Consider the following 14758-nt stretch of genomic DNA (forward strand, 5'->3'; position numbering starts at 1 on the left):
ATTTTTTATTACAAATTTACCTTTCTTTAGAGACTACACATGGCATAGCTGCGGTCTGTTATTTTGGTACTTTTGCGCCACAGCTCACCGGAAGGGCTCACAGGACTGGAAAAATATGCGTATTGTTCTTTAGCTGACCCTGCCGCTAAAAATATATGTCCCATTATTATCAGAAGTATAGAACTTCCGATATTCCATACTTCATGTCGGTGCCAGCGAGACTGCAGATTGAACACTTAAGCAAATGGAGATGCCTTGGTGTGAGGTAGGACTCCTTTGAAGTGTAAGAGCTGCATCCTCCTCCCCAGGTGTATATTCACCACCCCTGTCTCTCCATTTGGTATGTTAATTATCTGGACACTTGGTGGCTCCTGCTATTTGCATAGCAACAGCTCCTCTACTCTGACAGATGGTAGATAGGAGAGGGGGGATGATTTTCTATGACATGGACATTTACCTGAAATTGCTGTATTACCTTGGATGTAAGGAATAAAATATTAACCTGCCTAGGTGATTATTAAAAATCCACAAACTCAGATCTTCACGTCTGATGCCCATGGCATAGAATGTGTCAACTGTTCTGCAGACTCACCCATCTGTGCTTCCCTACAGTCAGTTGGGTGGTTGGACAGTTGTGACGCAGGGGGAAGCAAGGGTAATTGGGGTGCCACCTCTGTGGACTGTACTGTGTGTGATGTCGAGGAAGAGGAGAGGCCACTTGAAACAGTGGTTGCGATCCACTGGAGCACATGCTCTTTCTGGCCCTCATCAACAAGGCGTACTGCTGTGCAGGAGCCAATGAAAGGGAGTGATGTAGCCCGTCCAGTAACAGAAGTTGTCAGTGGTCTTTGGATAGGACGTGACAGTGTTGATTCACTAGTGCTTTCACCAACATTAACACCTACCCCATGTATACCTTAAACACCAAGCCTATTCCCTCTTTCACCACGACCTCTTTTCCCACTTATGTTGCTCAGATAGTGTGGTAGGAGCACGCTATTAGCAACGAAAAAATTAAGATTTTTTACTCTGCACCAGCTCTGCACACAGCTGAATTTCAGCGGCACTAACTGACAAGGTGAAATATGGCTTGCTGTATCACGTTAGCAACTGGAAAAAGTATTTTTTTTTTGTGTGGATGAGGCCAGTATAATATAGAAGATATGCTCCAAACTGAGATCTCCCCTACTATATCACGTTAGTAACATTAGAAAGTATTTTTTTAGCGTGGATGAGGCCTGCATCACAGAGATGATATGCTCCAAACAATTTCAAACTCAGATCTAGCCTGCTGTCTCACATTTCTCACCGATTTTAAGAAAAAATGCTCGTGTTTCCGATGACGAATCCGAATCTGCTATATTCGTGGCGAATTTGAAATTGGCGATTGTTTTTTGAACATATTTGCTCATGTCTAGTCATTAATAAAGAGGTTAAAAATAATCAGTCCTAGCACAGATCCCCGCGGTCCCCACTGCTCCCGGTACAGATCCCCGCGGTCCCCACTGCTCCCAGTACAGATCCCTGCGGCCCCCACTGCTCCCATTACAGATCCCTGCGGACCCCACTGCTCCCGGTACAGATCCCTGTGGTCCCCACTGCTCCCGGTACAGATCCCTGTGGTCCCCACTGCTCCCGGTACAGATCCCTGCGGTCCCCACTGCTGACTATATCCCATTTAGAGAACGTATCATTTATCATGACTCTGTTTCCTGTCATTTAGCCAATTCCTGACCCATCTGCATATAGTTCCCCCCAGTCCTGGCTTCTGGAGCTTCAGTATAAGGCTGCTATGTGATGCAGGATCAGAGTCCAGATAAATCACATCCGCCGCATTACCAACATCCATATTTGCACTCACCTCCTCATTGAACCCCAACATGTTGTCAGACACGACCGATCCTTCATGAATCCGTGCTGTTTATAATTTATTATATTATTCTCCATGATATAACTCTGCAGCTCATCTCTTATGATGCCCTCATATATGTCACACACCACTGATGTCAGACTTACCGGACGGTAGTTACCTGGATCCACCTTCTTACCTTTCTTACATATCGGTACCACAACAGCCTCCTCCATTCTTGTGGCACTACCCCTGTTACCAGAGAGTCTAAGAATATGAGATACAGCGATCTGTCAATTACTGAGCTCAGCTCCCTCAGTATCCTTGGATGAATCTGGGCCGGGGGATTTGTCAATGTTTAATTTGCTCAGATGCAGGCGTACTACTTTTTGTGTTAAACTAGTTATATCAGGTGGTAAACTTTGATTTCTGCCTTGTTGAAAGATCCCTGGAACAGACAGTTCGTTGGTGAACATGGATGAAAAGGGCCTGTTTAATATCTCAGCCTTTTCTTTGTCCTCTACAATTATCTTATTATCTTTTAAGGGGCTAATGCCCTCTGTTTCTTTCTTTTTGGCATCAATGTATTTCTAAATTCCACTTTAATAGAATGCAGGTGTGGGTTATATACACCCCTGAACAAAGAAGGCTCTGTTCTAAAAAGCAAGCAACTGTTTTCAGGTATTTTGTCATAAATCTGGTTAGGTATCTGGGTATGATTCAGTTTCTCAGGCACTTGGAATGTGAACCTGATTTCCCACAATACATACACATATGTCTGGTCCAGAAATCTGGCCGGAATAGTGCCTGCTAAAATTTTTGTTACTCAAACCATTGGTTCATGTGGACAATCTACCATGTGTAATGGTGCACAGGAGCAGCACACGTACGTATAGCGCACTCGTCTGAACAAACCCTTGGAGAACTAATCACGGAGCCCGTCAGGAGGATTGACACTCGGCTTATTAAAAAGAAATATAACGGACTGCAGCAGACATGGATAAAGTCTTCAATGCTTTATTTCCGAATGATTAAAATATTGTTAAAATATCCACGATGGTGAGTGGGAAGGTTCACTCTGACGCGTTTCTGGTTACCGCCCTTAGTCATAGAGTGAATCAGGGAATCATGGGATATAATATTTATAACAACCAACCACCAATCATGAGACCCATGTAAAACCAGGTGGACATAGAAATGATAAATATAAATGTAACACAATTCATTAATACAGCGCTATACGGAATATACACAAAATCATAATTAGAGAACAATATCAATACTAAATGTCAGTAATTAAGCGCAGTATCATTTTTATAATTCATTCCTTTTGGTGCCTTCGTGTCCAACCTAATCCCGAATGTCTTCCTCAATAACAGTTTTTCCCTCAGCCTCCTCCTCTATCTGGACGATTAACTCTCTCAATTCCAAAGAATGTGAGACTTTGGATGTTCCCATTATTTGTCTCCAAAAAATGTCTAGTTCCCCCCGAATGTGTCCTGTTACTGTTAATGTTTTGTAGATGTTCCGATATTATTTTTTTCAATTTCGGCAAGTGCATCCACATATTTAAGGTTGCATGAACTGCATTGTGCGCAGAATACAACATAATTGGTGTTACAATTAATAAGGGAATTCATATTCCAGATGTCATTGATTTTTTGTGTTTTATGTGGAAATAGACACGTTACATTTAGTGCCTGCAGACTTGGAAAAAAAAAGCTGTTGTAAACAGTGATACATACTGGCGGACAACATATTACTATGGGGAACGCTTTCTTTTATCAACATTAAATTATCAGGAAGCGAGAGCTGCGGCTGACCGCTCACTTCCCGGTAATTAATTATATGTCCGGAATCGGGGACAGTGACGCCGGCGCTGACTGGGCGTAGGGGTCATGTGACGTAACAACCTCACATGAGCCCCAGGAGAGCGAGGGCCGACACTGCGGAAATGGCGCTGACACGGAAGGTGTGTTATTATTTTAGAGGGGGAAAACATTCAGATTGAGAAGGGGTTGCCCGAGTAGTGGACAACCCCTTTAATGTCTACACAACATGGGCACGTATCAGGTTAGCTAAAGCTGACAATGAATTAAGGCTTGCAAGAGATGTCAAAAGCAATAAAAAAGGATTTTGGGGGTATGTCAAAAGTAAAAGAAAAGTCAAAGATGCTATAGGATTTTTACAGGATGAAAATGGAGAAATGGTAAGAGAGGATGTTGAGAAGGCCGAACTTTTTAATTCCTATTTTGCATCTGTTTTCTCTCAGAAAGAAAATGTAACATCAACTGATTTTCACTGTCCTTTTAAAGGAATAGAAGAATCCAAGTTATCTGTAAACAGAAAGATTGTGAAGGAATATTTAGCTAACATAAATGAGTTCAAGTCTCCAGGTCCAGATGAATTACACCCCAGAGTACTGAAGGAGATCGTAGAAGAAATTTTAGAACCACTCTCCATAATCTTTGAAAATTCTTGGAGAACAGGAGAAGTCCCAGAAGACTGGAGAAGAGCAAATGTTGTTCCTATCTTCAAAAAGGGGAAGAAGGTGGACCCAGGGAACTATAGGCCAGTGAGTCTGACTTCTATACCAGGAAAGATCTTTGAACAAATTATTAAACATCATGTATGTAAGTACCTGGATAAGAATGAAGTGATTAACCAGAGTCAGCATGGGTTTGTAACTAACAAGTCATGTCAGACTAACTTAATTTCCTTCTATGACAGAATCACTGACTGGGTGGATCAGGGAAATGCTGTAGATATAGTATATCTTGACTTCAGCAAAGCATTTGACAAAGTATCTCACACCATCCTTATTGAAAAAATGACCAAGTATGCAATGGACCAGGCAACTGTTAGGTGGATTCATAACTGGCTTAGTGATCGGACTCAAAGGGTGGTTGTAAATGGCTTCACATCCAGCTGGATGAATGTCTCAAGTGGGATACCACAGGGCTCTGTCCTGGGACCTGTATTGTTCAACATCTTCATCAATGATTTAGATGAAGGAATTGAGGGTAAACTGATTAAATTTGCTGATGACACAAAGCTAGGAGGGATAGCTAATACTAGAGAAGAGAGAGAGAGGATTCAAAAAGACCTAAATAAACTGGAGCAGTGGGCAGCAACCAACAGAATGGTTTTTAACAGGGAAAAATGCAAAGTACTACATCTGGGCAATAAAAATGAAAAAAGCATATACAGAATGGGAGGAATAGAGCTAAGCAACAGTACATGTGAAAAAGACTTAGGTATACTAATAGATCATAGACTGAACATGAGTCAACAGTGTGATGCAGCAGCAAAAAAGGCAAATACAATTCTGGGATGTATTAACAGAAGCATACAGTCAAGATCACGTGAAGTCATTATCGGTCTTTACTCCTCTTTGGTCAGACCTCATCTGGAATACTGTGTACAGTTTTGGGCACCACATTTTAAAAAAGACATAGACAAACTGGAGCAAGTTCAGAGAAGAGCGACCAGAATGGTGACTGGTCTGCAAACCATGTCCTATGAGGAACGGTTGCAGGATTTGGGAATGTTTAGCTTGCAAAAAAGAAGACTGAGAGGAGACTTAATAGCTGTCTACAAATATGTCAAGGGCTGTCACATTGTAGAAGGATCATCTTTATTCTCATTTGCACAGGGAAAGACTAGAAGCAACGGGATGAAACTAAATGGGAGGAGACACAGATTAGATATTAGAAAAAACTTTTTGACAGTTAGGGTGATTAATGAGTGGAACAGGCTGCCACGAGAGGTGGTGAGTTCCCCTTCAATGGACGTCTTCAAGCAGAGGCTGGACAGACATCTGTCTGAGATGATTTAGTGAATCCTGCTTTGAGCAGGGGGTTGGACCAGATGACCCAGGAGGTCCCTTCCAACTCTACCATTCTATGATTCTATGATTTTTGACTTTCAAAACAAAAACAATGATAAATTCTTTGTAATGTTGTAAATATTTGTAAAGATGTTTCATATTAAACAGTAAAACAGCTTCCCCCTTGTGTGCGACTTCTCTGATGACTATGGAGTTTGTCTTTGCTAATAAAGCATTTCCCACATTCGGAGCATGAATACGGCTTCTCTACTGTGTAACTTCTCTGATGTTTCACCGGAAATGATTCGTTTATAGAAACATTTTCCACACTCTGAACATGAACTTTCTTATGTCTGAGAAGACTTGATTCATATATAAAACAGAGCCCACATTCGCTACATGTAACCGGATTCTCTCCAGTGTGATCTCTTTGATGAGAACTTAGCAAAGCTTCAGTATGGAAACATTTCCCACATTCTGAACATGAATACGGCTTTTCTTCTGTGTGCATTTTCACATGAGTCATAAGATTTGATTTACGCACAAATAATTTCCCACATTCTGAACATGAGTACGGCTTCTCTCCTGTGTGAATTCTCTCATGCTTAATAAGACCTGATTTATGTTTAAAACTTTTCTGACATACTGAACATGAATACGGCTTCTCTCCTGTGTGAATTCTCTTATGTGTAATAAGACTTGATTTTACAGTAAAACATTTCCCACATTCTGAACATGAATACGGCTTCTCTCCTGTGTGAATTCGCTCATGTGTGATAAGAATAACTTTGAGTGAAAAACATTTTCCACATTCTGAGCATGAATACGGCTTCTCTCCTGTGTGACGTCTCTGATGTCTAACAAGGTCTGATTTACCTAAAAAACTTTTCCCACATTCTGAACATGAATACGGCTTCTCATTTTTGTGTCTTTTCTCATGTAAAACAAGATTTGATTTGTTTAGAAAACACTTCCCACATTCTGAACATGAATACGGCTTCTCTTCTTTATGTTTTCTCTGATGTCTAATAAGATGATATTTGCCTGAGAAGGATTTCTTACATTCTGAACATGAATACGGCTTCTCTCTTGTGTGACGTCTCTGATGTCTAACAAGGTCTGATTTACCTAAAAAACTTTTCCCACACTCTGAACATGAATACGGCTTCTCATTTTTGTGTCTTTTCTCATGTAAAACAAGATTTGATTTGTTTAGAAAACACTTCCCACATTCTGAACATGAATACGGCTTCTCTTCTTTATGTTTTCTCTGATGTCTCATAAGATGATATTTGCCTGAGAAGGATTTCTTACATTCTGAACATGAATACGGCTTCTCTCCTGTGTGTATTCTCTGATGTCTAATAAGATGATATTTGCCTGAGAAGGATTTCTTACATTCTGAACATGAATACGGCTTCTCTCTTGTGTGACTTCTCTTATATTTAACAAGATGTTCTCGATGTACATTAAGGGTAATGAGGTTTTCTCTTGAGGACTGACACGGGATATCTTCATCTTTTACATTATATTTTATCGATAACATCACATTTCCACCAGGATGATCACTTGCATTCTCTGCTGGAAATAAAAAATGATTTCATTATTTTTTAAAATCACAACTATAAATGTAAAGGCCCCTCCATGTCCCACTTCTGATCCAGGGTGGAGGATCTAGAAGAAATGTTATGGGATCCAATACACATTAAGGGCAAATCCCCCGATCATCACGGGAACAGAAGATGCAGAATGTGAAATCCTCCTATGGTCCTTGCATCCCCAGTACCTGTGTCTGAGAAGTTCTAATCAATCCTCAGAGGTAGTACAAAAGAGACCACTGAACTTCCAGACCACATCCAAGAGCAGACCTGCTCCTCTTCCATCATCAGTGCACATTCAGACAAAGGCGAAATCATGTTACAACTACGGCCTGTGACAGCAGTGACATCTGCCAATGCCGACCACAGAAGCGGCCACAACACCCACAAAGAAATGACTGAGGTCTCCTCTTACCTGGTGACACCAGAGGCCGGTGCTCCTCCACCACAACGTCCTGATACTGATCCCAGTGTCCTCCTACATAATCCCACTCCTCCATGGAGAAATAGAGAGCGAAGTCCTGACACCGGAGAGGAACCTGACAACCAACGAGAAGAACATCACCCAGAATCCTCCAGTGTATACTATATAATTTACCAGCAGTCTCCTCTCCGCTCATCACCCAAAATCCTCCAGTGTATAGCATAGGTCCCAATGGTTCCGGATTTCGGCGGGAATGTCCCGATTTGAGGGCTCAGTCCCACGTCCCGGCACAGCTGTTCTCCCAGGTTTTATATATACTCACCTCTTCGATGTTTTCATTGCTCTATAGCTCCTCCTCCTCGGGGGGTGGGTCCGCTTGCTGCTCAGTGCATAAATTAAATTATATTACTCACATCTTCTCTTTCTCCTGTGATCACATCTCCTCAGGACTCAAACTCGCACCAAGTGGGATCTCAGTGTCCAGAGGCTGTAGCTCTAACCACTGAGCTACAGCTGTCAATGATAAACATAGGAGAATTTAGTGATCTTGACTCTACATTGCAGGCAATGAATCCAGAAGCAGCTCCTAAAAGTCCATAGAAATACATTGTGTATAACAATGTATTTTTATGGTGTCTTTATACTGAGGTGAAGAAAATGATTTTTTTTTGGTCATATAAACGTAGTAAAACTAATGAGCAATTACAAAAATGTATTTTTTTCTGTGAGTCCCTGGTCTTGAACCCACAGCCTTAAACTATTATTGACACAGGGACCTTAAACCATTATTGACACAGGGACCTTAAACCATTATTGACACAGGGACCTTAAACCATTACTGACACAGGGAGTTAAGCTCTGATGATGTCATGGGAGCATTTTGTGTTCTTGATCTGTACTGCAGCCTCTGACTACAGTCATCTTGTACTGATAAAAAATACACTGCTGTGGACCACGTATGTATTTTTAATCTAGAGGGAGAATAAGAGATTTTTCCAGGCTATAAAATTGCTAAAAAATAATGAGAGCACTTGAAAAAAATATTGTCATTTTTAATGCGTTTTATAAAAAATAATGAACATCACAAATCAGCACATAACACGGACATATTTGGTGTCCCTGTAATCATAACAACCCCCACAACACAGCGATCAGATTATTCACGGGGATCAGTAAATGACGCAAAAAATGGCGTGATTGATATTTTTTCTCTATTAAACCTATAAAAAATTTAATAAAACTGTTATGGTGAGGCCGTGTTCACACGTAGCATAAATGCTGCATTCTTTCTGCAGGTGTCTGCACCACATGACGCAGTAACAACCTTCTCTGATTATTGCGTGCTTGTTGCTTTTATTTTATGCGTTTCTCCCTTATTTATCGTGACTTTGGGGCAGATATGAAGCAGAGATTTTAACGCTTTTTTAATAGTACAGAAAAGCTTTGATTTTGCGCTTAAAAATGCAGCGGCGTTTTCTTCTCTTCATGCGTTCAGCGGCGTCTTCAGACCACAAAGCGGAGATTTCATGAAATCACATCCACTTTGCTTTAGAATTTAGACCTTGTCACATGCAGCGTAAATGCTGCGTATTTTCTGCTACTTTTTAGGAACAAAAGTTCTGCTGTTTAACTGTCCGAGCAGCGTGGAGGTGACTTCATGAGACCTGCGCCAGCTATTAGGATTCAGCAAACAGTATTTTACATTATAAGTTAGTAGTTATCTAAAGTCTTGTCTCTCCACTTGTTCTTACAGGTGTTCTTCTTTTCCTTTACTTGCCTTTCCTGTTCCTTTTCTTCCCCTCCCACCTCTTCAGTTTTTTATATATAAAGGTATCTTATATGTGTATGGCAACCCCTTTCCAATGCTGTGCATACTAATCTTTTTCCTTCTATCCCTTTAATTTTTTCCTTTTGATTTTTCCCCCATTTTCCTTGATAAACCATATTTTTCCATCCCCCTTCTCATCCTTAACCCTCTCCACCCTTTATTTTGCCAATCTTTCATTCCTTTAAATTTAGCTTTTTGCTTTTATTTTGTTCTTGTTGCTTCTATATTACTGTGTATTTATACGTCTCCCCTTTTTCTATATTACTTTGTATTTATAATGTCTCCCCCTCTTACTGTGTATTTATATTATGCATCCCCCCTTTTTCTATAGTACTGTGTATTTATAATACGTCTCCCCCTTTTTCTATATATTACTGTGTGTTTATATCTCCCCCTTTTTCTATATTACTGTGTATTTATATGTCTCCCCCCATTTTCCGCATTACTGTGTATTTATAATACGTCTCCCCCTTTTTCTATATATTACTGTGTATTTATATGTGTCCCCCCATTTTCCGCATTAATGTGTATTTATAATACGTCTCCCCTTTTTCTATATATTACTGTGTATTTATGTCTCCCCCTTTTTCTATATTAATGTGTATTTATATGTCTCCCCCCATTTTCCGCATTACTGTGTATTTATAATACGTCTCCCCTTTTTCTATATATTACTGTGTATTTATGTCTCCCCCTTTTTCTATATTACTGTGTATTTATATGTGTCCCCCCATTTTCCGCATTACTGTGTATTTATAATACGTCTCCCCCTTTTTCTATATATTACTGTGTATTTATGTCTCCCCCTTTTTCTATATTACTGTGTATTTATAAGTCTCCCCCCATTTTCCGCATTACTGTGTATTTATAATACGTCTCCCCCTTTTTCTATATATTACTGTGTATTTATATGTCTCCCCCCATTTTCCGCATTACTGTGTATTTATAATACGTCTCCCCCTTTTTCTATATATTACTGTGTATTTATGTCTCCCCCTTTTTCTATATTACTGTGTATTTATATTATGCCTCCCCCTTTTTCTATACTACTGTTTATTTATAATACGTCTCCCCCTTTTTCTATATATTACTGTGTATTTATGTCTCCCCCTTTTTCTATATATTACTGTGTATTTATATGTCTCCCCCCATTTTCCGCATTACTGTGTATTTATAATACGTCTCCCCCTTTTTCTATATATTACTGTGTATTTATGTCTCCCGCTTTTTCTATATTACTGTGTATTTATATTATGCCTCCCCCTTTTTTCTATACTACTGTTTATTTATAATACGTCTCCCACTTTTTCTATATATTACTGTGTATTTATATCTCCCCCTTTTTCTATATTACTGTGTATTTATATGTCTCCCCCCATTTTCCGCATTACTGTGTATTTATAATACGTCTCCCCCTTTTTCTATATATTACTGTGTATATATGTCTCCCCCTTTTTCTATATTACTGTGCATTTATATGTCTCCCCCCATTTTCCACATTACTGTGTATTTATAATATGTCTCCCCCCTTTTTCCACATTACGGTGTATCTATATGTCTCCCCCTGTCAGGAACGCCAGCGATGACACCGGGGAGATCACACAATATCTCAGAGCTGTCGTAACTGTGTCAAGAATTCACAGGACTGAGCAGGGATTCGCGAGCACACAATCCCGATTACTCCCTACGTAGCTATCGGAAAGTGAGCAGAAAGCGTATGGCGTCACACCTCCGGATTCCAACACATGGAATATGTGTGTGCGTCCCGTACGGTTACTGCCAGCTTCACGATAACCCAATTAATATTATTCGCTGCCACCACCGGCCGAGTTTGAACTATAATACAGGCCGGGTCGGATAGCTCCGTATTGAGTAGTCGGGTTCGTGTGCTCGCGAACCCCTGACAAAATCCTGACAGAGTGACGCAACGGTGAGATATTGTGTGATCTTCCTGGTTTTGTCGCTGTGACGTCCCTGACACCAATTGTCCTGGACACAGTGGACAGTCCGGGATTTAGCCCTGCAGTCTCGAGTGTCTGCTGAATGTCCCTCACGACCAGTGCCCCTCTGACAACTCCTCCTGCTGGGAGAGAAAGAAATGGTAAATGGGAGTGGATTGAGGGTGTGTCCAGGGGCATGCCCAAAATTTGTCTGCTGAATGTCCCTCACGACCAGTGCCACTCTGACAACTCTTCCTGCTGGGAGAGAAAGAAATGATAAATGGGCGTGGATTGAGGGTGTGTCCAGGGGCATGGCCAAAATTTGTCACAAGATGTGTCCCTCTTTCTTTCCTTCAAAGAATTAGAGGTATGGTATACTGTATAATCTCCCAGCAGTCTCCTATCCGCTCATCACCCAGAATCCTCCAGTGTATACTGTATATTCTCCCAGCAGTCTCCTCTCATCCCCCAGAATCCCCAAGTGTATATTGTATAATCTCCTAACAGTCTCCTCTCATCACCCAGAATCCTCCAGTGTATACTGTATAATCTCCCAGCAGTTTCAGCTCCGCTCATCACCCAGAATCCTCCAGTGTATACTGTGTAACCTCCCAGCAGTCTTCTCTCATCACCGAGAATCCTCCAGTGTATACTGTATAATCTCCCAGCAGTTTCCGCTCCGCTCATCACCCAGAATCCTCCAGTGTATACTGTGTAATCTCCCAGCAGTCTCCTCTCATCACCCAGAATCCTCCTGTATATACTGTATAATCTCCTAGCAGTCACCTCTCATCACCCAGAATCCTCCAGTGTACAGTCATGGCCAAAAGTTTTGAGAATGACACCAAAATGATCTTTTCCCATGATCTGCTGGCCTCTGGTTTTTCTTAGTGTTTGTCTGATGTTTATATCACATACAGAAATATAATTGCAATCATATTATGAGTACCAATAGGTTATATTGACAGTTAGAATGAGTTAATGCAGCAAGTCAATATTTGCAGTATTGCCCCTTCTTCTTCAAGACCTCTGTAATTCTCCCTGGCATGCTCTCAATCAACTTTTGGACCAAATCCTGACTGATAGCAGTCCATTCTTGCATAATCAATGCTTGCATTTTGCCAGAATTTGTTGGTTTTTGTTTGTCCACCCGTCTCTTGATGATTGACCACAAGTTCTCAATGGGATTAAGATCTGGGGAGTTTCCAGGCCATGGACCCAAAATCTCTATGTTTTGTTCCATGAGCCATTTAGTTATCACCTTTGCTTTATGGCAAGGTGCTCCATCATGCTGGAAAAGGCATTGTTGGGCGCCAAACTGCTCTTGGACGGTTGGGAGAAGTTGCTCTTGGAGGACATTCTGGTACCATTCTTTATTCATGGCTGTGTTTTTAGGCAAGAGTGTGAGTGAGCCGATTCCCTTGGCTGAGAAGCAACCCCACACATGAATGGTTTCAGGATGCTTTACAGTTGGCATGAGACAAGACTGGTGGTAGCGCTCACCTCTTCTTCTCCGAATAAGCTGTTTTCCAGATGTCCCAAACAATCGAAAAGGGGATTCATCAGAGAAAATGACTTTGCCCCAGTCCTCAGCAGTCCGCTCCCTGTACCTTTTGCAGAATATCAGTGGGTCCCTGATGTTTTTTCTGGAGAGAAGTGGCTTCTTTGCTGCCCTCCTTGAAACCAGCCCTTGCTCAAAGAGTCTCCGCCTCACAGTGCGTGCAGAAGCACTCACACCAGCCTGCTGCCATTCCTGAGCAAGCTCAGCACTGCTGGTAGTCCGATCCCGCAGCTGAAACAGTTTTAAGATACGGTCCTGGCGCTTGCTGGTCTTTCTTGGGCGCCCTGGAGCCTTTTTGACAACAATGGAAGCTCTCTCATTGAAGTTCTTGATGATGCGATAGATTGTTGACTGAGATGCAATCTTTGTAGCTGCGATACTCTTCCCTGTTAGGCCATTTTTGTGCAGTGCAATGATGGCTGCACGTGTTTCTTTAGAGATAACCATGGTTAACTGAAGAGAAACAATGATACCAAGAACCAGTCTCCTTTTAAAGTGTCCAGTGATGTCATTCTTACTTAATCATGACTGATTGATCGCCAGCCCAGTCCTCATCAACACAAACACCTGTGTTAATGGATCAATCACTAAAACGATGTTAGCTGCTCCTTTTAAGGCAGGACTGCAATGATGTTGAAATGTGTTTTGGGGGTTAAAGTTCATTTTCTGGGCAAATATTGACTTTGCAAGTACAGTAATTGCTGTTAAGCTGATCACTCTTTGACATTCAGGAGTATATGCAAATTGCCATTACAAAAAATGAAGCAGTAAACTTTGGAAAAATTACTATTTGTCTCATTCTCAATACTTTTGGCCATGACTGTATAATCTCCCAGCAGTCTCCTCTCATCACCCAGAATTCTCCAGTGTATACTGTATAATCTCCCAGCAGTCTCCTCTCATCACCCAGAATCCTCCAGTGAATACTGTATAATCTCCCAGCAGTCTCCTCTCATCACCCAGAATCCTCCAGTGTATACAGTATAATCTCCCAGCAGTCTCCTCTCATCACCCAGAATTCTCCAGTGTATCCTGTATAATCTCCCAGCAGTCTCCTCTCCGCTCATCACCCAGAATCCTCCAGTGTATACTGTATCATCTCCCAGCAGTTTCCTCTCCGCTCATCACCCAGAATCCTCCAGTGTATACTGTATAATCTCCCAGCAGTCTCCTCTCATCACCCAGAATCCTCCAGTGTATACTGTATAATCTCCCTGCAGTCTCCTCTCCGCTCATCACCCAGAATCCTCCAGTGTATACTGTATAATCTCCCAGCAGTCTCCTCTACGCTCATCACCCAGAATCCTCCAGTGTATACTGTATAATCTCCCAGCAGTTTCCTCTCCGCTCATCACCCAGAATCCTCCAGTGTATACAGTATAATCTCCCAGCAGTCTCCTCTCATCACCCAGAATCCTGCAGTGTATACTGTATAATCTCCCTGCAGTCTACTCTCCGCTCATCACCCAGAATCCTCCAGTGTATACTGTATAATCTCCCAGCAGTCTCCCCTCATCACCCAGAATCCTCCAGTGTTTCATCTCCCAGCAGTCTCCCCTCATCACCCAGAATCCCCCAGTGTACACTGTATAATCTCCCTGCAGTCTCCTCTCATCACCCAGAATCCTCCAGTGTATACTGTATAATCTCCCAGCAGTCTCCTCTCATCACCCAGAATCCTCCAGTGTATAATCTCCCAGCAGTCTCCGCTCATCACCCAAAATCCTCC

General features: G+C 41.6%; 1 protein-coding gene across 5 annotated transcripts in view; it reads right to left on the reverse strand.

The window, feature by feature from the left end:
* Positions 1-4576: 4576 nt before the first annotated feature.
* Positions 4577-14758, reverse strand: part of LOC141258721 (uncharacterized) — a 121512-nt gene continuing 111330 nt past the window's right edge. The window contains exons 6-7 of one of the 5 annotated variants that reach the window (XM_073673761.1): positions 7692-7815; positions 4577-7256 (exon numbers count right to left, since the gene is read on the reverse strand). In XM_073673761.1, the coding sequence (XP_073529862.1) occupies positions 5839-7256; positions 7692-7815 (1542 nt within the window). In that variant the 3' untranslated portion in view covers positions 4577-5838. Of the gene's footprint in view, positions 7260-7691; positions 7816-14758 lie in introns of all 5 variants that reach the window. The other 4 variants (XM_073673765.1, XM_073673763.1, XM_073673762.1 and 1 more) reach the window with 4 other exon arrangements.

This window comes from Phyllobates terribilis, unplaced genomic scaffold (genome assembly GCF_046119375.1).
Source record: "Phyllobates terribilis strain yellow unplaced genomic scaffold, ASM4611937v1 Scaffold_3__8_contigs__length_932513732, whole genome shotgun sequence".
NCBI lineage: Eukaryota > Metazoa > Chordata > Amphibia > Anura > Dendrobatidae > Phyllobates > Phyllobates terribilis.